Consider the following 24,165-nt stretch of genomic DNA (forward strand, 5'->3'; position numbering starts at 1 on the left):
TTTATTTTTAAAATTCGAATCTAAGATTTAAAATACTAACTACTCAAATTTTGACCTAAAATAAGTCAAAATAGTCCACAATGTACCAAAGGGAAACTTCCACATATTTACATACAGAGTAAGGAATCGTTTCATAGTGTATTGAACAGATAAATGCATGTATTAAAATCTATTATAATTTTTTTTATTTTTTTCTCTCACTAACAGGATATATTATTGTATTAAAAATATTTTAGTTATATATTCAGCACGTACATTGAAACATGTCCATAATATGCATTTAAAATATATTATAATTTGAGTTCAATATTATACATTGTTATGAATTCGATTGTTGTTATTTCAACAAATATAATACATTTCTAATAACGTAAATTAATTTGAATAGTACTAGAATATTTGGAATTCACATATAATACTTATAATACATTTGTATTAAAAATATTTTAGTTATTTATTCACCACGCGCATTAAAATATGTCTATAATATATTGAATTAAAAAAATATTATAGTTATTTTATTTTTTTTCCTATTATTAATAGTACTAAAATATATTATAATATTAAAAATATTTTAGTTATATATTCACCAAGTGCATTGAAACATATTTATAGTAAAAAAGAAAAAAGAGTAAGAGAAAGAGAAAAAAGAAAAGAATGAGAGAGAGAAAGGAAACTTTTTTGCTATTTGAAATGAAAAAGCAATGTCATTTTTTATAAAGATAAAATGTATACTAAAATTTATAATTAATTCGCCCAAAATGAAAAGCTGGGTAAACAAATGAGAAAAGAGCAAAAAGTGGGGAGAGTTGTTCTATTGAAGGCCACATATGTTCCCTCATTAACGCACTGTCTCGTTCTTTGTTGCCTCTATCAACCTTTTCTCTTCCCCAAAATATATAATATTGATTTTGATATTTCCTCGGAAGTTTGCTACTTCCTGTTAATACTCGAAACTAATAATCAAATTCATAAACAAAGGGAACGTAGTATTGGAATTTTCAGATCACGACTGTTTGATTCAGTCATAAACAATGTCGTGTTCATCATCGTCGTCGGCGTCGGAAGATGAAGATGAAGGATTCGATTCTTACCGGAAGGGAGGTTACCATGCGGTGAGAGTCGGCGATTCATTTTCCGGTGGCCGATATATTGCTCAGCGAAAACTCGGCTGGGGAGAGTTTTCCACCGTTTGGCTCGCTTATGATACTCGATCATCCGTGAGTTTTTTTTTTTAATCAAATCTTCGTTTTCATTACTTCTTTCGATTTTTCGTTTTTCCGAAGTGCTAGTTTATCATTATTATTCATTTTTTTGATAAATAAGTTGGCCGACATCAGCTAGCTGAGGATTGACTTATACTAGTTGTAAATTATCATTATTACAAAAATAGATGTTTATCTCCTTTGAGTTCTAGTCATTAAGGTTTCAAGTAGTTATTCAGCCAGCAGCAATTGTCATTCTGGTTATGCTAAGAAATTATGTCCAATCTACTCTTCATTGAAAAATCATTTTTGATGAAAGAATATTCATAGTATTATAATTAAGCACTATTGCTAATGTTCTTAACAGACATGCCGATGAATATGCATGGCTTCTTTTCAAGTATGTGAGAGCCGTTACACATCCACAAGTGTTAGGTCCTTGATGATAAGCATGATCCCGTGTTCAGTTAAATTAATGTTTGAGGTACCTGTCATGAATTGTTTGAGATGACTTCCATTCTCCACTTTTCCTCACAATAAAGGCATGACTCGGTTCAAGAATTTTTGAGTGTTTGCTTCTTGAGGTGACTTTGTTTTGTGATGAAAAGCATTGGTCTTTGAGAACAATTTTGACCGGAATTGGAGGCAGTTGGGTAGATGGTATAGTGACTTTTCGAGATTGAAAATCAATCTATTAGCAGTACCTGTAGGTGTTCAAGAACAACCTCTTATTTTGATGAAACAGTTAAGTGCAATTGCTGTTCTTCATGTTTATTTGCTTTGAGTTCTTAGTGATAATTAACCATTTTCTTAGCTCTGAAATGTTTCAGAAGCCCTTTCTCTAGAAAATTAACTTCAACAATAATTTACCTAGATTTCCTTTTAGTATTGGTTTGAAAGTTCATTAGGATCTTTAAGAACTTTAAACCTGGAGCTTATGTCGTTACTATTTTTGTTTTCTCCTAGGGTTTTGTTGCCTTGAAGATCCAGAAAAGTGCACCACAATTTGCTCAGGCAGCTCTTCATGAAATTGAAGTCCTTTCTGCAATTGCCAATGGTGATCCATCTAATAATAAATATGTTGTACGGCTTGTTGACCATTTTAAGCACACAGGCCCTAATGGACAGCACTTATGCATGGTTCTTGAATTTCTCGGTGATAGCTTATTGCGGCTTATCAAGCATAATCACTATAAGGGCCTTGAACTGAACAAAGTTAGGGAAATATGCAAATGTGTTTTGACTGGTTTAGATTATTTGCATGGGGAGCTTGGAATTATTCATACAGACTTGAAACTTGAAAATATTCTTTTACTTTCAACGATTAATACCACAAAAGATCCCATTAGATCCGGAATGACTCCCGTACTTGAAAGGCCTGAGGGGAACCCTAATGGAGGAGTAACAATGAATATCATTGAGAAAAAGCTGAAGCAAAGGGCAAGAAGAGCAGCAGCTAGGATATCAGGAGGACAGGCTTCAATGGGTGGGGTAGGAGGGACTCGAAAACCAAATAGATCTCTTGATGGGATTGACTTGAGGTGCAAGGTTGTGGATTTTGGAAATGCATGCTGGGAAGATAAGCAATTTGCACAAGAAATTCAAACAAGACAGTACAGATCCCCTGAAGTTATTCTTCAATCTGGATATTCATTCTCTGCTGACATGTGGTCTTTTGCTTGTATTGCATTTGAGCTTGCTACTGGTGAGATGATGTTCACTCCCAAAGGCGGAGAAGGTTTCACCGAAGATGAGGTAAGACGATTTCATCTATGTTTCTTTGTTTAACTGTCCTTTCATTGCATAATGCAACTGTTTCTCAGTAAAAATAAATAAATTCTGAATAAGTATTACGGACTATGTTTTTCTGATTTGAGATCTGGTTTTCTGGTGTTAGGTGGAGTTGACCTAGTGTTGAAAGAATTCTGTCCAACAGATTTTACTTCATGGAGAAAATATTTTATAACTTCACTTGACTATATTTTGTTATTATTTGGCGGTTTGCAGGATCATCTAGCTATGATGATGGAGCTTCTAGGAAAGATCCCTCGGAAGGTGAGCACATTATATATTTTTTTGTTGCCTAAGAACTATTTCTGAAAATACCTGCTGAAAGATTCTTTTACAAACTTATGGTGGAGCAGATAGCCGTTGGTGGGGCGAGATCCAAAGATTATTTTGACAGGCACGGAGATTTGAAGAGGATCCGTAGACTGAAATATGGTTGTCTAGATAAATTACTTATTAACAAATATAGATTTTCTGAAAGTGATGCTCATGAGTTCACGGAATTTCTCGGTCCTCTTCTTGATTTTGAGCCAGAAAAGCGGCCAACTGCTGAGCAGTGCTTGCAACACCCGTGGCTCAACTTTAAAAATTTGAAGCAAACAGAGGTGAAAAGTGAATCAGGTGTGGAAAAGGTCAATGTCGGTATGAGCAAGCTACAAATTAAGGTGGGTAAGTGATATTGGGATGAATAGTCTTCTCACAGCTTATGTCCCACTCTCCATTTGCATCAGTGCCACTTGTGATTTAACTTTTGGATTGTTTTAGTTTCTTAGTAAGATTTGATTCATTCATTAGCTGTGTATTAGTAGTTTTGGATGATCATGACGGGGAAATGACTTTCGAAGGAGAAATTTCACCTCACTCCTGATTCATGGTTCTAATGAGTCAACTGTCATTGAAGGAATGATTCCTTTTTTCCCATGATAAAGCAGTTGCCCGTAATGACTGCAGTATGGCATCATTTGAACTCAGCATTATCCACCAAGGCAATAGACTTTGGCTGCGTGAGAAAGTTAGCTTTATGAGTCACTCTGAAGAAGTATTGAGGAACCATACGAATAGGAGAAATAAAAAGGGTTTGCTTTTGTATACTCAACATTGGAAGGGAACAGCTGAGACCCTTGTTCATTTATTTGCCTCGACTTTCTAATGGACGCTAGCTATGCAAAAGCTGGCAAAGGATTTCTATCTAATGTTGAGGTCCCCTATGACAGGACATAAAATTTTTGTATACACGATTTTGAAATTTTGTAAGTTGTTCCCTCTACTTTTTATCATATGTATTCCACATCTCTTGTATCTTTGAAAAATGTGGAAGCAAATGTTTTGTATTTTTTGACCGAAAGAGAATGATATGAAACAATTGTTTTCAGTAGGCTTGGTTTTAGTTTTGCTCGTATGGTTCATAGAAGGATATGAAAAAGTAGTTATATTGTTATCACTTACCATGCTTGATCTTCGTCTAACCTAAGGTTAACAAAATAATGTTATAAAGTGATTAATAAAGAGAGAAGCATAATTTATAGTAGGTACACATTGTGTCGGTGGGCAGTGTTAAGGTCCAGTCTGAAAATGTAAAGCAATGTCTATTTGAGCACCACCAAATATTGGGATGTAGTGATTAATGCTTCTCATGGAGTGTACATATTGAGTTTGAGCTTTGGAAATGAAATTGTCTTTGACATTTAATTGTATTTCAAACTAGGTATAGACTAACGGATAGAAAATAAGTAACAACTCACAGAAATTGTATGATCAAGAAGTGCAAAATTTCAAGCAAATGCCACCCAGGTAAATAAGTAACAACTCACAGAAATTGTATGATCAAGTTACCTGGGTGGCATTTGCTTGAAATTTTGCACTTTTTGAGTTTGCAAACTTATTTTGAATTTCTTTTCCCTCTATAAAAAGTACAATTGTTTGAGCTAATTCTTGGAAAAAACATATGCCTCCTAATTTTTCCGAATTCATTACACAGATCACTGTAGAGGTTCTTGTAAATGTTAGTAATCAAAGGAGCACTAATTGGGGAAAAAAATTAATAAAGAAGCACAACAGAATAGTTTCTTTGGAAATTTCATTTTGTGGGTATATGTTAATGTCGTGTTAAATTCGGGTTAAATACATTTATTTGTTGAATCTGCATAGATGTTGTACCGTGCTCCAGGATCCAGATTATTCTTCAATGTGATGATTGCAGACTGGATATCTTCAGCGCAAAATTTTTCGCAAAATTTCTGCGCGGTAGGTAGCAAGCAGAACCAATTTAGGTTATACTTGGAGAGCTTTTCGACACTAGGATACGGCTGATCTTAGTTGTTGTGCTGCACGTTCTAGGTTGATTTCATGGCAATGTAATCCATGCCATGCCTCGGAGGAACTCCTACTCCACGAACCTAACTCTGCAATCTGCTCATGCAGAGCACCCAAGTTGACAAGAGGGACAGTAGTCGGTCGCCCATGAGCACACTAACAAATGAAAAGATACTGCAGTCATTAATAATGTCTACAGAATCCGACAAAAGTACAACAGTTCTCAAGTTTACGAAGAGGAACCAAACATAGTCCTTTGATTACATGTGCTCCCACTTCCTCCACTCAACAAAGAAAAAAAGAATTTTGTCACTTCCTCAGAGCCTATTCTAGCTTTTCCTTGGTTCCCTCATTCTAATTAATGACACCTAGTATTTATTATAACTGTTAGAACATTAGAGTAGTGTTAACTGTTCAAATTAAGTTACTTCCTCTAAGATCAAAGTCATTAGTATATTTATCTCTTTTATTACTTCAAACAAGAGAAAAGATACTCGGTAACTCTAACCTGAAGGAGGTAAGTTGATACCTTTTGATACATTGTAATCTCTAATGCTTTCATGATTAATAAGAATGCAATCTAAGATAATCTTGAAAAGTGAGTGAAGGAAATGAAACTAATTAACTGAAACATGCACTAGAAACATTCAGCTGTAATTCAGGTTAGGAACAAATGGCAGGAATGGTTTACCTTCTTTCGACTCCCTATTGCATGTACTTCTTTTGGCTCCCATGCTCTTATTCAGGTCAGGAATGATTGGGTAAGCAAAAATCAGGAGACTAAGTTCAAACTGGAAGAAGTGTCAGTCTTAGAAGCAGGAAACACATTGTAAAAAAGAAATACAACATTTCAATCAGTAAAACAAATAGGTATGACATGTCCTTGTTAACATTGGCCTGTTTGGTTTTGCAACCAAAAGAAGCTAGAAATGTGGTTGAGCATTGTTCTCCCATAACAAAAGGGAGATCATTTTGTTCTCCGGAAACAGCTGTGACGTAAGGGCCTTGCCTATCATGGGATCCTTTTTAATACTTTGAAATCATATACGATTAGGAATATTTATTTCATCAACATTAAAGTTTCAAAAAATGATTAGGTATTTTGAAATATTTTTTACAGAAAATAACCCAAACAAATTCTCACAAAACAAGCCCTAACACAAACTCAATTCTACAAAACTAAATCGAAAGGCTCACACTCCTTTCCCAACCCCAAAACAACTAAATAATAAATGCCAACAAAAAATCCCACCTTAGATTCCACACACAGATATCTTCTAAGGCTCCAACAAAGTCAAATCATATAAAGATATTGGGCAGTTTAGGTTCAACAAAAAACAGTGGATATATTTGAGATCTACTTCGCTGCTCAATGTCAAAAGCACTGTCAAAACTCATCGTTATGTTATTAGGCAATTTATGTCTTGGTCCTTTGGAAACAAATCTTGAATTGATATCTGCATTACAAGGGTCAAGGAAAACAAAAACACCGTAAAAACCAAGCATCCGATATAGTAAATGCTAACCAAAGATTAGTTTTCCGATTTCTTTGTTCAGGAAAATATACTGAATAAGTGGATACACAACTATTGAAGGGCCTGCAAATAAAACAATGGTTGTTAGGGAAACAAAGAGTAGAATAGATAACTTATCACATCTCTTATCCATCAATTTGGGCCTGTATATCTTCACCGTGTAAACATCAGGACCTGAGATGTATCCTGAGAACTTGAATGAACCATCGCTTGCATTCAATTTGTTAAGGGAACTCAGATGAATCCCAAACCCACTGGACAATAGCGGCAACAGAGAAGGAGAAGCACGTATGCAAAGCAGGTCATCTTCACTGAATGCAAATGAATAAAATCTAAGAAACTAGACGGGAAATATCCTTAAGTTAACTGGAATAACAAAGATGGACCTTTCAATATCAACAAAATTGTAGGAGACATTCTTAGCAGAGACTCTTCCATAGAATGCAAGACCCTCTTTGGGCTTCCAGATTATATATGCAAACCAAAAGACCAATCAGGGAAGAGTAAAGCTTAAGTAGTACGTAAATAAAAATTATTTATTTGTTTCAATTTTGAGAAACTAGAAGTACTTGGGAGTGTATTTGCTTCCTTCGAACTGGTTGGTTGTAAAATACATCACGAACAATGACTGCAAAGAGAAAATTCCAAGAAATTTCCTTATACACAAACAGCAGTCAACTCATGTATCAGGTAGGCTTACACAGAATTACCTGTTATACCAACATTTTGTCTACAAACATCAATTCCAAGGTAAAAACACTTGCCGTCCAATAAACAATGGCAAGAACAAAGACCAAGTTAGTAGTTTTACACCTATCCTAATGGATACAACGAACTAAAACTCAAAAGAACTTTACCTTAAAAACCTTACGGTATCCACTTGGCCTCCCGTGAGTTTTAGTAACAATTTCCAACAAAGAAACGTCAGAAGTAGAGCTCAGAGCCTCTCCTTTAAGGCCAAAGCTTGCTGCGAAAGCATGCATATCATCTGAATTGCAGTATTTTGATGTAACTGGTGTAAAGCAAGCATTCGAAACCATAGTTAAAATGGCCAGACGGAGAGGAAGCATAACAGAAGATGAAAGAAACAGATACATATACTGTATCCCTAAATATTCGATCTGAAGTAAAACAAATTGCCTGAATATTAGCCAGATATATTTAGGCAGTAACAAAGAGCCAAAATTGTTTTGAGTTATGAGCTGAATTATCATTCGCTCTTGTGATTATCATAGGGAACCGCGCACACCTGGCAGTGATGTCTTGCCACAGTGGCTGTCGATTTTTCTGGCTTTTTCCATGTATCATTGATGTAAAGTATATAAATTTTGACAGGCACAATGGAGGAATCCCAATCAATGTACTTCACTGTGTACTTCAGGTAGAGGCTTCTCCTCGATCCTTGGAATCCGTCTTTCACCCTGCATCTTGTTTCATCGTAACAACATCTCAAACCTCTAATGTAAATTGGCTCTATATCTTGGTCATGCTCGTCCTTAGAAACATTATAAAGATCACACCTGCATTCAGTGCATCCCAATCTATCTTCCGCACCTTGTGTATCAATAGCATGTCGATTGAGCAACCATCTCTCCTCGTATCTGGGAGGTACTTCGACTGGATTACAGACTTCTATTCCATAAGGGTCTGGAACATAGGTGATTGTTTTTCGGGTCTCCGACCCAAGGCCAAAATATTGAGAAAGGCCTCCATCACATATCCCTGAGTTTCTTTTGACAATAAATCTCATTGGTGGAACCCCAAATCATCATAGTACCCTGAAGATGCTAGAATACTCCATCCGTTAAAAGTGTCAAAAGGGTTATAGTGTTTCTTACAGTAATGGAGTCCAGTAAATTGAGGCTCAGATCTGTGCTTAAGCTCAGGCAAAAAGCGAGTCTAACCACGCCATGGCTGCAAAAACCATCAGAAAATCTGGTGGCATGCCCCGCCAAGATACTGGTCGGATAACGTCAAATGCCTGATTAATCAGCTCACAAGGGAATAAAAATTGACATAAATCATCATCGCCTCTTTCAAGCCGTCTGATTATACTCACCCTCATCGCTTCCACCGGTAACATTCAATGCTCTGGCAGAAGCATTAAAATAAAGAAAAAAAAGTGTGGAAGGGCATAGAAACCCTTTGATGATATATAAAAACAATTGAAGCAAGCTGTTAATAATATACTCCCTCCAATAAAATTGATAGAAGGATAGTTGGAATTCTTACAGTAATGCAGAAATCATTGGCTGAATACAGAGAGAAGCAATCACCCACTCAATGAAAAATCATCAACTCTCCGTAGCCTCATTCTTTCCCTTTTGAGCTTTTGCTTTGTTCATTTTCCCAACCGTTAGTTTCCCTAAACTGACAGAGAAAGTTAGGGCTCAGATCTGTGTTAAGCTCAGGAAAAACAAGAGTCCAACAACGCCATGGCTGCAAAAATCACCAGATAATCTGGTGGCATGCCCCGCCAAGATATGGGTCGGATAACCTCGAATGCTAATCAGCTCAGAAGGGAATAAAATTGGCAAAAATCATCATCGCCTCTTTAAAGCTACCGATTATACTCACCAATTCTTGCTCGGAATCAAGATAGGTTGTTGTCCTCTTTTGTCCAGATAGGACCTGATAATTCACTAGGTTACAGACTCCACGTTGAAACGACACATCAATGAGTTTTTAGCCAATCATTGCCTTCTCACGCAGTTCTTCCAAACGAATTCGCTCATCAGCAGCATGCTGTAGAACATAACAACGAGTGTAATGCTCAACGAACATAAATGCTAGAATCAAACAAAAGATCATAATCCTTGAGTATGTAAAAAGCGACGCACATTTATTTTGACATGGGCCTCAGTTTCAATATAAGAATATACTCCACCAGACGGTCACAAAGTGATGGAACAAAAGATAAAGCACCCTATATCACTCTCCTTCTCTTCAGTAATATCACAAAATTGCAATACAGAAGAGTAAGACATTATTTGGTTAAAGTTAGTCATGCAGGGAATGTTTATGTGGTGATACTAATGTAAAAAGCTGTTATGCGTAAATAAAATGTAGGGATCCTAACGCAGTGAATAATAAATGAGTTATGCTATGCAGGGACTATCTACATTAAAGGGAATTTTTGCCTGTAAATACTCATATCCATGCATTGTTGAGAAATATGGTTTTATTCCCTAATCTATCCCGAATAAAGTAATACATAGATTCTTGCATAAGTCATGAGGGTATTAATAATGAATAGTTAAATACCACCAAACAAATGCTGCATTAGTTATGTCGAGCTTATTTTTTCTTATGCGGATAACGGAATGCTACATAGTTATGTGGATATTACTTTTTCGTACACGTCCAACAAATGTTATATTATTTATCCGGAAGTTTATGCTGAGATTTATATTTGCTAATGAGTCCAACGAAATGATCCATAAGAGAAACAATCGTTTAAAGTAAATGCATTATAAGGAAAGTCATGAGAAACCAAGAATGGCCATAATGGATTATGCAAATGCCAGAATAGACCTGATCAATCATAGAAAGTGTTGTATTCGCCACAATCGGAATAAACTTCATATCAACCTGTTGGAGAACTTTGGCACTCTCCAGCCAGTTTTAATCTATGGTATCAGGAACCAATGAATCACCAACAAAATGCAAGGCGCTAGAAGTGACATTGAGTATAGTATCCCGATTCTTAAGATTTTCTGTTCCAGTACCACTGGCGTCAACATTCAATTCTCTGGCGGAAACATTAAAATAAAGAAAAAAAAGAGTGGAAGGGAATAGAAACCCTTTGACGATATAAAAAAACAATCCAAGCTAGCTGTTAATAATATACTCCCTCCAGTAAAATTGATAGAAGGATAGTTGGGATTCTTACAGTAATGCAGAAATCATTGGCTGAATACAGAGAGAAGCAATCATCCATTCAATGAAAAATCATCAACTCTCTGTAACCTCATTCGTTCCCTTTTGAGCTTTTGCTTTGTTCATTTTCCCAACCGTTAGTTTCCCTAAACTGACAGAGAAAGTTAGGCTCAGATCTGTGTTAAGCTCAGGTAAAAAGAAGTCCAACAACATCATGGCTGCAAAAATCACCAGAAAATCTGGTGGCATGCACCGCCAAGATACGGGTCGGATAACCTCAAATGCCCGAAGCCGGACCTTTCAAAATCAACAATTTTGAAGGAGACACTGGGATGCACAAGGGCTATTCTTAGCAGAGACTCTTTCATAGAATGCAAGACCCTCTTTATGGTTCCAAATTATATATGCAAACCAAAAGATCAATCAGGACAGAGTACAGTTTAAGAAGTATGTAAATAAAAATTATTTATTTGTTTCAGTTTTGAGAAAACTAGAAGTACTTAGGAGTGTATTTGCTTCCTTCGAACTGGTTGGTTGTAAAATACATCATGAACAATGACTGCAAAGAGAAAATTCCAAGAAATTTCCTTATAAGCAAACAACAGTCAACTCATGTATCAGGTAGGCTTATATAGAATTACCTATTGTACTAACATTTCGTCTACAATCATCAATTCCAAGGTACGAACACTTGACGTCCAGTAAACAATGGCAAGAACAAAGACCAAGTTAGTAGTTTTATACCTATCCTTATGGATACTACCAACTAAAACTCGAAGGAACTTTACCTTCAAAACCTTCCGATATCCATTTGGCCTCTTGTGAGTTTTAGTAACAATTTTCAACAAGGTAACGTCAGAAATAGAGCTCAGAGCATCTCCTTCAAAGCCAAAGCTTGCTGGGAAAGCTGTATTTTGATGTACTCTCTCTCTCTCTCTCTCTCTCTCTCTCTCACACACACACACACTCACTCACACACAAACACAGAGGTAAAGAAAGTATTTTGTTGCAAATGAAGCACCGGGACTGCGATGTACATGACCATCTTAAGATAAAAGCAAAAACAAAATGTAAACTTCAATATTTTGTGTTGCGTACAGCCATACCACTTTTCCCAGTTACAAGTGAAAATAATAAATAATAAATAAAAGAACATCTGTAAAAAGATACTAATGAACACAAATCGTCAAACAGCCTATCAGTTGAGTAATGCATGCAATTCCATTCCAAGTTATGGACATCATAGTTGTCAGGTAAATTATGTACAGCAGCATCAATATAATAGAAAAGATGATGTCAGTCCAACATTTTGCAAAAAGATTACCATATCTTTTTACATAAGCACCAGTCCATCTCATAAGACACCAGATCATCAATAGAAAGTACAACTTCAGGTGATGAAGTAAAATAATAAAATTGAGCAGAACATTCTGCACATCAAAATGCATAAGATTTTCTGTTCCAGTACCACTGGCGTCAACATTAAATGCTCTGGCGGAAGCATTAAAATAAAGAAAAAAAAGAGTGGAAGGGCATAGAAACCCTTTTGACTCCAATAAAATTGATAGAAGGATAGTTAGGATTCTTATAGTAATGCAGAAATCATTGGCTGAATAGAGAGAGAAGCACCCACCCATTCAATGAAAAATCATCAACTCTCTGTAGCCTCATTCTTTCCCTTTTGAGCTTTTGCTTTGTTCATTTTCCCAACCGTTAGTTTCCCTAAACTGACAGAGAAACTTAGGCTCAGATCTGTGTTAAGCTCAGGCAAAAAGAGAGTCCAACAACGCCATGACTGAAAAAATCACCAGAAAATCTGGTGGCATGCCCCACCAAGATATGGGTCGGATAACCTCAAATGCCTGAATAATCAGCTCAGAAGGGAATAAAATTGGCAAAAATCATCATCGCCTCTTTAAAGCATAAAGCCGGTACTTAAATCTGATCCACAAGCAGCTATCATCTGTCACACTTCTTGCGTTAACATTCTCTAATACTTGTCTCTGTCATATTATACATTCAAAAAGTCAAGTACATGTAAACCATTTGCAAATCAGTCTTAGAAGTGAAAGGTGTTAATACAGGATTAGTTGCTCACCTACATTCTCAAACCTTTTACTACACTTTATAGCTTATTCTCTTCAACTTTCATATTCCTCCCTATGAAGGATATATGCCTGTCTAAATGTGGAAAACAAAGCCTGACAAGCACTTCTTCTCTGGCTAGTTATTCCATTCTGAGGTACCAATAACAGTTTATATCAGTTCTGTGCTCCATCTTGTTGAAAGCAAGAAGGATTTTTGAGGGTTTAAGCCTTTCAAGTGCCATTTCTGCACATTGTCTATTAAGGTCCATAGATTAAGAAAATTCAAGAAATCATATTCTTAACACCGCAAGAATAATTTTCTTTAGAAAATTTCTTGAATTTCCTTCAAATATGCATACAAGAATTCCAAGATAATCTGATTTCTCGATTTTTCTAATGGATGGAAGAATAGCAAGATAATGGGAAGAGAAGTAGCATTACTTGAGCAGATTGATCGCCGGGAAAATTGGTTTAGGGTTTTCATCGGACATCGTCACCGGAACAATCCGGTGGCATACTCTAAGATGCCGGTAGCTTATGTGATGGTGGTGAGTTCTAAAATGCGCAGGTGGTGTCGCTATTATAGCTTTTTGTACACGCGGAAAAAAATAGTTTTCTTTGTTGTATTGAAATAACTATTGTTATATAATTAAGAGTCCGTATATGATAAAGCGGACTCTTATATAGTTTTCTAGTTAATACATGCGGAAAAAGAAAACATTAGTTAATACAAAATATATTATTTGTTGTAGTGAAATAATTATTGTTATACTCTAAAAAGATAAACTATTTATCATTAGATATTTTATTACTTTCATGCCCCAAAAAGAAGTTCGCGCGTTTTCTTAATATCATAAAGAAAAAAATACAGCTCAATTATATCTTAATATTATCATAATATATATATACTCTGACAATATCTTGAATGTATCAAAATCTAAATAACACTGCAGTTAAAATGCTTAACTGTCCTTGATACTTTAAAATATATATATACTGTGTTGTTATCAAGGAGCAAAAAATAACTAATCACTGAATAAAATATCCAATTAATTCTTGATAACACCAGAGTATATATAAATGTATATATATTCTGATTGTATCATAAAGAGAAAACATTGCAGTAAAAATACTGCTTAATTATTTTTTGATACCATCATAATATATATATACTTTGACAATATCATGAAGGTCACGCGAAAATAGACATGGGCAAAGAAGGAACGAGACAGTGCTTTAATTACTTTGGGCCTTTGGTCCAATCAAGATAATTAAGTTGAGATAGGTTCAGTTTAAATAAATAATTTACTTCTTTGGTCTATTTTGTGTAGTTAAAAATATGAGGAGTTTATGGTATTGATAATGTGAAATTTCTTGTCATCGTGTATATTTATGGTGGTGAGTTCTAAGTCGCGCAGGTGGTATCGCTTTTGTAGGTATTGAACGCCCGAAAAAAAATAGTTAATAAACTTATTCTAAGATGCGCCGTTAACGTATGTTATAAGCGTACTCTTTTATAGTTTTCTAGTTAATACACGCGGAAAAAAGAAAAAATTAGCTAATACAAAATATATAACTTGTTGTAAATTTTTATTAAAAATAAAAAGTGTTTATTGCATTTATAATGTGAAAATTCTTATCATCATGTACAACTTAAAATTATTTAACTTTGTATAATTTTTATAGTTTGATTCAGAATATAAAATTTGTGGTTCAAAATTTTAATCCTAAGTTATAAGTTTATAAATTAATATTTTATACATATTAAATATATTTCTTAATTAAATATAGATTTAGTCCAACTGTATTTCAAATTCATAGTTGAACTATACATCTATTTCTAGTGACTGTAATCTCCTTTAAAATATTTAATATTGAACGGCAACAAATTAAATATCTTTTGTATATTTGAGTATTACAATCACTTTAATGTTATGTAATTTATATAAAACAATTAATTTCTAAGCACGTGTGTTGCAAATATGTCCCATATATTTTTTTATAAACTCGTTAGAATGATTAATATTCTATAAAAACATGTACAAGATGAGTAATATTTTGTAACAGTTACAAATAATTTTTTTAATGCAAAAAGGGAAACACAAAATAATAGGATGTATTTTAATGTTTCAAATTAATTTCTTTTAAGCATCCAAGTACTTTATTTTTTTAACTTTGGGTAGTAATTAATAAACATCCAAATGTTATATATGACTAATTTGAGTCCAAATAAATGAATCATTCCAAATACACCACAAAGTAGATATACATACAACCAGATCAAATCATTATAGAATAAGTTATCATCACTATAATTACGGAATGGCGCAAAAAATGTCTTAATACATAAAATAAACAAAGATTAACTCACACTTTATATTTGAAATTCTAAAAATCATTAGAGATTTTGCATAGTGACCTTGTAGTAGGATGAGAAAAAGCATAGAAATGAAAAAAATTAGCCTTCAAAACACGTGTCTGAAACCCCCATAACTTTGATTGTTTTGTACAATTTATAATCTTAAATTATTAGCTAAATTAATTATCATCGAGATACGAAATTCTTATTTCCATCTCAAGAAAGTTTTACGCACTTGAAATGTTCGCTAAAATGCGGTTAATTGATGATTTGAAAACTTTATGACTAACTTTTTTGGAAAATAATTTAAGATAAAGGAAAAGCGTTTTTGAGATATTTGAAAAGGGAAGTTAACTTGGACAATTGAAAATTGTTGAAAATGAGATAAACTTAGCCAAAAGGATTGATTGAGTGAAAATCATTTGAAAAATAATTAAACCAAAGCTAAAGCTAGAATTGGACAAATAACAATTAAACAAAGAAAGAAAGAAATATCTAAATTTAAAAAATGTCCAAAGTGGATTATTTTGGACCCAAAATCGGGTTATGTGTGTCTGAACTGATTTTTGGGCTCTTTCTGCTGCTGCATATTGGGCTTCGGCCCAATTTTGATTTTGTATATACTGGATGTATACACACTGTATATAAGTGTATATTCTTGTATAGTTTCTGTATACTAGCTGTGTATTCAGCCTCGTTTTTGCTCCCAAGATCTGTATGCTTGCTTCCTTTGCTTTGTATATCAGCTTCCATTTATCTGATTTCCGGACGAGGCTGACTCGAGAGTTGTTGGGTTTCAACCCAACCCGGAAGAGTCCCAAAAATGAACTCGAAATGGAGAGTTCATACGAAGAAAATAAAGATGAGAATTATAATAGAGGCACAATCTTGATTTTAAATGTACCCAGAATGCATCCTAACTATTCTTGCAGCTCAGATTATATTTAAAAGCATGGCATGATTAAGCAAAGCTAGCATTTAATTCTAGATTCTGGAACTATCAAATAATATACCCATAAATGGGACAAAATCCTCCATAACCAAATGATCCCTTTTAAACATTAGTGGAGTATTCACTGAATCATGAGTTAAAAATGACAGTATGGCAAGCTCGATGGCACAACAATCAACAAAGGAGAAGGAAAACAGTAGCTATAGCCGTATTCAAGTTATTATGTCATATCATAACGTGTTGCTAAGAACTTATAGAGCAGCAACAACAAACAAATAAACACGTCACTAAGATAATAACACGAGTATCACAAGAAGTTTAAAACTTACTTATTTTAGTAGCGTAGAAATTTAAGTTAAATCTCATTTTTTAGGAAATCCCAAGAGCAGGGAGGAGCTTAATGCCATCTTTGCCATATTACTATTTTAAACTCTAAGGATGAACAAGAGGAAATTAGGCCAATTTAGAGACAAACAAATGACATGCCCAACCATAGGCTCACATAAATGATAGCAAAGCAGCATAGTAGAAGTAGTAAAAATCACTCACCGGAATTAGCACTTAGATAAATTCAAACTATAACAAAGCGGTAAGCCATGAGAATCTGATGAGCTAGATAGGTGCAATACAATGGCTGATTTGAAAAATACAAAATGGAAAGAGTTAGCAACACCATTTCAGATTTGAACTAAAACATCCATCAAATGAATATCCAAAAAGAAAACTCAGGCTGCAGCATTAACGAGGTTGATTTAAAATCAGCAGAGCAACAAGCCAGTAGCTAAAGTCGATATTGAGACCAATTCGGGAATCATTAGGTAGAAGACATGTCAAAAACAGAAACGAGATGGCTATTCATGATTCGAAGCCTTCAGATCTTCAACATTTTAACAAGAATAAATTAAGGAAGCTAAAATAAAGAAAACTTATAATAAAGAAACTAAGTAGATATAATGGAAAAATATCTAGCTACAAACAAATTTTAACATACGAAGATTAAGCATTCATCCTTAGGAACAGCTAGACAAAAGCAGTAAAGAAAAGCTGGGAATTAAACAGAAAGTTAAGTAGGAGAGTTTACCTTTTTCTGGGCAGCGAACCGGAACGACAACTGTGACTAGCTTCCACCACGACTGGCTCGACTCGAGAAGCAGAGAATCGACACCGAAACTCAAAAGAAAACTAAACCTCGGGTTCCCGATAACTCAAGGACCTAGAGAGCCTTTGAATCTTTCCCTTTTTCAGATGAAGTTTTGTGTATTTCGATGGTAAAATTTGTTGTTGTAGATGATGGAAAAACAGAGTCCAAAAAAATGGAAAAACAGAGTCCAAAAAACCTTTCGACACTAGGATACGGCTGATCTTAGTCGCTGTGCTGCACGTTCTAGGTTGATTCCATGGCAATGTAATCCATGCCATGCCTCGGAGCAACTCCTACTCCACGAACCTAACTTAGCATCCAAGTTGACGAAAGGGACAGTAGTCGGTTGGTTGCCCATGAGCAAACTAACAAATGCAAAGATACTGCAGTCATTAATAATGTCTACAGAATCAGACAATATAATCAGTTGATCCTAAAAAGTGCAACAGTTCTCAAGTTTGAACTGGTCCATGGTCTGCAGTCGGAAACTAAGAGGAACCAAAAGCAGTCCTCTGATTACATGTGTTCGCACTTCCTCCACTCATCAAAGAAAAAAGAGAATTTTGTCGCTTCCTCATTCTTTTCCTTAATCCCCTCATTCTAATTAATGATATCTACTACAACTGTTAGAACATTAGGGTAGTGTTAAATGTTCAAGTTAAGTTACTTACTCTAAGATCAAAGTCATTAATATATTTCTCTCTTTTATTACTTTAATCAGGAGAAAAGATACTCAGTAACTCTAACCTAAAGGAGGTAAGTTGATACCTTTTGATACATTGTAATCTCTAGTGCTTTCCTGATTAATAAGAATGCAATCTAAGATAATCTTGAAAAGTGGGTGAAAGAAATGAAACTAATTAACTGAAATATGCACTAGAAACATTCAGCTGTCATTCAGGTCAGGAACAAATGGCAGGAATGGTTTACCTTCTTTTGACTCCCCATCGCATGTACTTCTTTTGACTCCCATGCTCTTATTCAGGTCAGGAATGATTGGGTAAGCAAAAACCAGGAGATAAGTTCAAACTGGAAGAATTGTTAGTCTTAGAAGCAGTAAACACAGTGTAATTAAGAAATACAACACTCCACAGTAAAATAACTATGTATGACATGTCATTGTTACCATTGGCATGTTTGGTTTTGCAACCAAAAGAAGCTAGAAATGTGGGTTAGCATTGTTCACCCATAACAAAAGGGAGATTATTTTGTTCTCCGGGAACAACTGTGACGCAAGGGCCTTGCCTGTCAGGGGGTCCTTTTTAATACTTTAAAATCCTATACTACTAGTAATATTTATTTCAATAACATTAAAGTTTCAAGAAATGATTAGGTATTTTGAAATATTTTTGACAGAAAAAAACCCAAACCAATTCTCACAAAACAAGCCCTAACACAAACTCAATTCTACAAAAATAAATCGAAAGGCTCACACTCCTTTCCCAACCCCAAAGCAACTAAATAACAAATGCCAACAAAAAATCTCACCTTAGATTCCACAGATGTCTTTGAAGGCTCCAACAAAGCCAAATCATATAAAGATATCGGGCAGTTTAGGTTCAACAAAAACAGTGGATATATCTGAGATCTACTTCGCTGCTCAATGTCAAAAGCACTGTCAAAACTCATCGTTATGTTATTAGGCAATTTATGTCTTGGTCCTTTGGAAACAAATCTTGAACAGGTATCTGCAAGAAACGAATCTTGAACTGGTATCTGCACTATGAAGGGTCAAGGAAAACAAAAACACCGTAAAAACAAGCACCCAATATAGTAAATGCTAACCAAAGATTGGTTTTACGTTATCTTTGTTCAGGAAAATATACTGAAATAAGTGGATACATAAATATTGAAGGACCAGCAAATAGAACAGTGGTTTTAGGGAAACAATGTGAAGAAAAGATAACTGATCACACTCTTATACATCAATATGGGCCTGTATACCTTCACTGTGTAAACATCAGGACCTGAGAGCTTGAATGAACCATCACTTGCATTCAATTTGTTAAGGGAACTCAAATGAATGCCAAACCCACAGGACAATAGCAGCAATGGAGAAGGAGAAGCACTTGTGCAAAACAGGTCATCCTCACTGCACACAAACGAACAAAATCGAAGAAACCAGACAAGAAATATCCTTAAGTTAGCTGGTATAACAAATACGGACCTATCAATATCAATAATTTTGAAGGAGACACTGTGATGCACAAAGGCGGTTCTTAGGCGAGACTCTTAAAGAGAATGCAAGACCCTCTGTGGGCTTCCAGATTATATATGCAAAATCAAAAGATCAATCAGGACAGAGTACAGCTTTAGAAGTAAAGTATGTAAATCAATATTTTTTATTTGTTTAAATTGTGAGAAAACTAGAAGTACTTGGAGTGCATTTGCTTCATACGAACTGGTTGGTTGTAAAATACTTCACGAACAATGACTGCAAAAAGAAAAATCCAAAAAAAATTCACTATTAGCAAACAATAGTCAACTGTTGTATCAGGTAGGATTATACAGAATTACCTGTTGTACCAACATCTTGTCTACAATCATCAATTCCAAGGTGCAAACACTTCCGCTATAAACAATAGCAAGAACAAAGACCAGTTAGTAGTTTTATACCTATCCTAATGGTCCTGCCAACTAAAACTCAAAAGAACTTTACCTTCAAAAGCTTACAATATCCAATTGGCCTCCCATGAGTTTTAGTAACAATTTCGAACAAAGAAACGTCAGAAGTAGAGCTCAGAGCCTCTCCTTTTAGGCCAAAGCTTGCTGGGAAAGCATGCATATCGCCTGAATAGCAGTATTTTGATGCCGCTGGTGTAAAGCAAGCATACGCAACCATAGTTAAGATGGCACGACCAAAATGAAGCATAACAGAAGATGAAAGAAACAGACACATATACTGTCCCATAAGCTGTGCTATAAGTACCTAAGCACCTATATGTATGTTCCAACTCAACTTCAGCTAGAATAAATAATCAAAATAACTCAACATACAATAGTGATCAACAAAAAATATATTTTTGGGATGCAGTACATGAAAAGAAAGTATTTTATTGTAAATGAAGCACCAAGAATGCGATGTACATAAACATTTTACAACAAAAGCAAAACGAATGTAAGCATTAATATTTTGTATTGTGTACAGGCATACCAGTTTTCCCAATAACAAGCAAAACCACAAAAGAATAAATAAAAGAACATCTGTTAAAAGATACTAATGAACACAAACTGTCAAACAACTTATCAGTTGAGTAATGCATGCAATCCTATAGACTACAACAACCATTCCTAGTTATGAATATCCTACATCAGGCTAAATAAATTATGTACAGCAGCATCAATACAATAGAAAAGATGATGTCGGTCCAGCATTTTGCAAAAAGATTACCATATCTTTCTCCCATCAGCACCAGTCCATCTCGTGAGATACCATATCCTTCAAAAGAAAGTACAACTTCAGGTGATGAAGTAAAATAATAAATTGAGCAGAACTTTCTGCACATCAAAGTGCATTAGATCAATGTCAAAGAAACTAATACTTACCATTGTCATCCACCTTAAAATAGCAGGTCCCAATGCCTATAACAACAGATACCAGGTGGAAAGTGGAATAACAAACATAAAAAGAACAGTCCTATAAGGAAGTAAATCTCATGGAAAAGAAAATAGAATTGTGATATAAGAATATCCATTTGGAAAAAAATGATGATTCTAGAATGGAGCATCATACTAAGAGGAGAAAAAATAATATCAATTTTTGTATAAAGCATATGCCCTCGTCATCAGAAGTAGCAAACAAAGGAACATAAGAACTCATTGAAGAGCCTCACCGGTCACTGCCTTTTGTGCAAGCAACACACAAATTTGCAGGTGCAATTAGTCTAAATGATTAAAACTGCATGAAAGCACGACTTGCCATCGTTAGTCACTTAACTATGATGTTTTCAGCAGCCCACCTCTATTGATCCTCAAGTGAAAACATTAACAAAATCAGAAAAGATGAACCATATAATTCTCCATTCTCTTACATGGCACTATTTTCCATTTTTATGAAGCAATCAAAGTCAGAAAGTCTAGACCATGTGCTTTATCAACAACAGAAAAAAGGTCTAGAGTCTAGACCATGTAAAGGAAAATTGTCAGTGAGGGCGTTTACAAAAGTTTGTCCAATTGAGTGGGGCGACTTCATTCAAAATACTACAAATTACAATACTTAAATCTTTTTAGAGTTGTGCGAGTGGGGCCTTCAAGAACAACTCAACGTCTTTCCATTCAATACCTAGTAAAATCATAGAGAGTACTGAAAATTTGAAAGGGTAATATTTCTTAAAGAGAATGCACGCAAGAATTGCAAGAAAATCTGACAATATTAAATACCAAGATAATGGGAAGAGCAGTAGAATACCAAGATAATTGATTTAGGGTTTAGGGTTTTGATCGGACATCGTCACCGGGACAGTTAAGAGCAGCAATCCGGTGGAGTACTCTAAGATGCGCCGGTAGCGTATGAAAACTACAATTTCTTTGATTTCCTTAAAAAAAAATATGAATTTAAGAATAGCAATGTAACTACAAGTTCTTGATTAAAAAAGAATTCCAAGTTAATCTGACAATTCCAAGAATATCAACTTCAACGAGTTCCAAGAATTTTACTTCGTTCTTTCTTAACGGATGGAAGAATACCAAGACAATGGGAAGCATTACTTGGGCAGATTGATCGTCACCGGGAGAGACATAGTCCAATTTGCGCCGGTTGTGTATGATGATAGTGGTAAGTTCTATAATGAACGAGTGGGTGTTACTTTTATAGGTGTCAATAAATCCACGCCGAAAAAAAATATACACGCGGAAAATAAAGAGAAAAAAAACTGGTTAATACACGCGGGAAAAAAAATCATAAATGAAATCACTTAAAAGCACTTTTTTGTTTTTCAAACACTTCGAAAATTAATAAAAGTTTTGAAGTCAAAAATCACTTAAAATAAATCAATCCAAATAACTACTCCCTCCATTTCATATTAAGTAAATTTTTAAGGAATTTTTTATTATTCAAAATAATTAAATTGTTTAAAGCTCAAAATAAATGTTTGAAACTTTTGTCATATTTGCCCTTTTATTTATTGAAGTTTTATATTTTCTAAGAGATAAATCACACTACTTGCACAGTTATATTTATGATTTTACAAAGAGCAATAGTAGAAAGTATGATTCAAATTATGTCCTTGAATGTTTTTCTTAATATGTGTGCACTGTCTCACAAATTCACTTAATATGGAATGGAGAGAGTACTAAATTATACCATTGATAATATGAAATTTGTTATGTTATCATCGTATATAACTTAAATTATTTAACTTATGCAATTATCATAGGTTGATTCAAAATATGAAATTTATGGTTTGATTTGAAATTTTAATTCTAAATTACAATGTTATAAATTAATATTTTATACACACTAAATAGAATTCTTAAAATAAGATATAAATTTAAGCCAAAGCTGTTGTGTTTCGAATCCTATTTGTCAATTTGTTTAGATATAAATTTGTTTAGTCAATTTGAATTGGCCCAGTCTTTTTTCTGTCCACTGTTAAGTTCTCCCTGCTTTCCCTCTGGAGATTGAACTGATGAAAATAACGTTAAAAGGACATAAAGGCTTAGTGAAAAAGGGTGAGAACAATATTTTTTCAAGGTGGGAATGAGACCTTGGGACTTTGGAATTTGAACCCTAGAAATATCTGAATTTCTCAATTTTTTGTAAGGGTGGCACCCGGACAGTTGCATGCACCTCCTTTACCTGCTACCTCCTACCAACATAGACATCGAGTGATTATGGCTACCAACACTTAGGCAGATAAGAAGACATGGTTGGGAACGTTAATTAATTATAACGACCTTTTAAGATTAGCATCCTTTTTACATGAGAAACAGCAACTAAATTGACCAAAGAGCAAGTTCAATTCACCTAAAATGAGCAACTTTGAAGGAAAAAAAATGAAACTAAGGCAAGTAAATTTGGAATGTACAGAAAAGACCAAACAGACTCTGCACCTAATCCCGTGCATTTTGAAAGAGGTGAAGACAGGGGTATCTTACTATCTTAGCAAAATAACAGAAAAACTCAAAGTCCAAGTCCCCTAACCTTAGAGTAACTCCTTCAACCAAATACATGAAGCAGAACAGTCATTCTATGGATTCAAATGATCTGATGAAGAGGAATTACAGACGACCAAACTTTCAACAGGGAAAACACAAGTATGTAAATATACGTGACCAACAATCACGCGCAAAATTTTCACGTACTCCAAATTTAGCCATTTTCATAATGGTTTTGCTTGGTCAACACATCTCAACCACTCTATAATTTTGAACAAATTGAAACAAAATTCAAGGCATTATGCATGCAATGTAGTGCCGAATGGACTGGTTGATAATTTACTAACCAAAGTCCTAAAAGCAACAAGAAAAACAGAGTTACTGATGATGGCTCCAAACATTCATCAGTGACAGCAAGTACCTGGAATGACATTCAATAAGACGCCAACATTCTGTAATTGTGACAAAAATGTGATGAAAGAAAAATCTGATTTCATTCATCAACCAAAACTCTCGAGTCAAAGTGAGACCCTAAAACATAAAATTAGGAAGTAGCTATGGGGACATGTGTAATCTGGATGGTGATAGATCCAATATCATATGACAAGTCAAGTTGGTTTCTAGAGTTCTTCCAGGCCATCCCTGATTATTTTAGCCATCTTTTAACACAAGGTTAAAACAACGCATGGCCCTTCGATGACTTTTTTCACACATGACTTGAGTAAACAGGAAGCTGTCTGAAAATTCTGAATTGTCTCTCCATCTTATTTTTGTGCCGCCACTTGCTAGACAAAAGTATAGGTGGGCATC

At 34.7% G+C, this 24,165-nt stretch overlaps 3 protein-coding genes across 8 annotated transcripts; 1 reads left to right on the forward strand and 2 right to left on the reverse strand.

The window, feature by feature from the left end:
• Positions 1-781: 781 nt before the first annotated feature.
• Positions 782-4,368, forward strand: LOC129874785 (uncharacterized). The gene is made up of 4 exons (XM_055950141.1): positions 782-1,220; positions 2,172-2,960; positions 3,213-3,260; positions 3,350-4,368. Exons 1-4 carry the CDS (start codon positions 1,035-1,037, stop codon positions 3,668-3,670), a joined length of 1,344 nt encoding a protein of 447 aa, XP_055806116.1. The 5' UTR covers positions 782-1,034; the 3' UTR covers positions 3,671-4,368.
• Positions 4,369-4,831: 463 nt separating this feature from the next.
• On the reverse strand, positions 4,832-13,433 carry LOC129873272 (DNA mismatch repair protein MLH3-like). Its single transcript, XM_055948333.1, has 12 exons — positions 12,819-13,433; positions 12,354-12,723; positions 10,734-10,871; positions 9,419-9,586; positions 7,699-9,211; positions 7,552-7,600; positions 7,411-7,469; positions 7,228-7,301; positions 7,016-7,152; positions 6,889-6,904; positions 5,998-6,763; positions 4,832-5,462 (listed from the first exon to the last, which is right to left on the reverse strand). Exons 5-11 carry the CDS (start codon positions 8,053-8,055, stop codon positions 6,724-6,726), a joined length of 732 nt encoding a protein of 243 aa, XP_055804308.1. The 5' UTR covers positions 8,056-9,211; positions 9,419-9,586; positions 10,734-10,871; positions 12,354-12,723; positions 12,819-13,433; the 3' UTR covers positions 4,832-5,462; positions 5,998-6,723.
• Positions 13,434-15,556: 2,123 nt separating this feature from the next.
• Positions 15,557-22,027, reverse strand: LOC129872970 (DNA mismatch repair protein MLH3-like). Of its 6 annotated transcripts, XM_055947937.1 has the most exons (10): positions 21,668-22,027; positions 20,806-20,841; positions 20,651-20,698; positions 19,919-20,073; positions 19,777-19,831; positions 19,636-19,693; positions 19,204-19,351; positions 18,748-18,975; positions 18,190-18,235; positions 15,557-17,624 (listed from the first exon to the last, which is right to left on the reverse strand). In XM_055947937.1, exons 3-10 carry the CDS (start codon positions 20,664-20,666, stop codon positions 17,566-17,568), a joined length of 765 nt encoding a protein of 254 aa, XP_055803912.1. In that variant the 5' UTR covers positions 20,667-20,698; positions 20,806-20,841; positions 21,668-22,027; the 3' UTR covers positions 15,557-17,565. The 6 variants fall into 6 exon arrangements, 5 of the variants coding, with proteins under 5 accessions (XP_055803912.1, XP_055803910.1, XP_055803911.1 ...); XR_008762624.1 differs by having other exon boundaries at positions 17,573-17,624; positions 18,190-18,288; positions 20,651-22,027; XM_055947935.1 differs by lacking the exon at positions 18,190-18,235 and having other exon boundaries at positions 20,651-22,027.
• Positions 22,028-24,165: the final 2,138 nt, after the last annotated feature.

The sequence above is a fragment of the Solanum dulcamara genome, chromosome 11, assembly GCF_947179165.1.
Source record: "Solanum dulcamara chromosome 11, daSolDulc1.2, whole genome shotgun sequence".
In the NCBI taxonomy this organism is placed as follows: Eukaryota; Viridiplantae; Streptophyta; class Magnoliopsida; order Solanales; family Solanaceae; genus Solanum; species Solanum dulcamara.

Excerpts from the sequence above, each read along its gene's own strand:
- LOC129872970 (XM_055947935.1), bottom strand. The coding sequence starts at position 20,765 with ATGTGCAGAAAGTTCTGCTCAATTTATTATTTTACTTCATCACCTGAA. Across the intron at positions 20,074-20,650 it reads GCTGATGGGAGAAAGATATG|CGGCATCAAAATACTGCTAT; the intron begins GTAATCTTTTTG and ends GCTTTACACCAG. Across the intron at positions 18,976-19,203 it reads CTGATGTTTACACAGTGAAG|ATACCAGTTCAAGATTCGTT; the intron begins GTATACAGGCCC and ends TTCATAGTGCAG.
- LOC129874785 (XM_055950141.1), top strand. The coding sequence starts at position 1,035 with ATGTCGTGTTCATCATCGTCGTCGGCGTCGGAAGATGAAGATGAAGGA. Across the intron at positions 1,221-2,171 it reads CTTATGATACTCGATCATCC|GGTTTTGTTGCCTTGAAGAT; the intron begins GTGAGTTTTTTT and ends GTTTTCTCCTAG. Across the intron at positions 3,261-3,349 it reads TAGGAAAGATCCCTCGGAAG|ATAGCCGTTGGTGGGGCGAG; the intron begins GTGAGCACATTA and ends ATGGTGGAGCAG.
- LOC129873272 (XM_055948333.1), bottom strand. The coding sequence starts at position 8,055 with ATGATAATTCAGCTCATAACTCAAAACAATTTTGGCTCTTTGTTACTG. Across the intron at positions 7,302-7,410 it reads GGAAGCAAATACACTCCCAA|CCCAAAGAGGGTCTTGCATT; the intron begins GTACTTCTAGTT and ends ATAATCTGGAAG. Across the intron at positions 7,153-7,227 it reads AATTTTGTTGATATTGAAAG|TGAAGATGACCTGCTTTGCA; the intron begins GTCCATCTTTGT and ends ATTTGCATTCAG.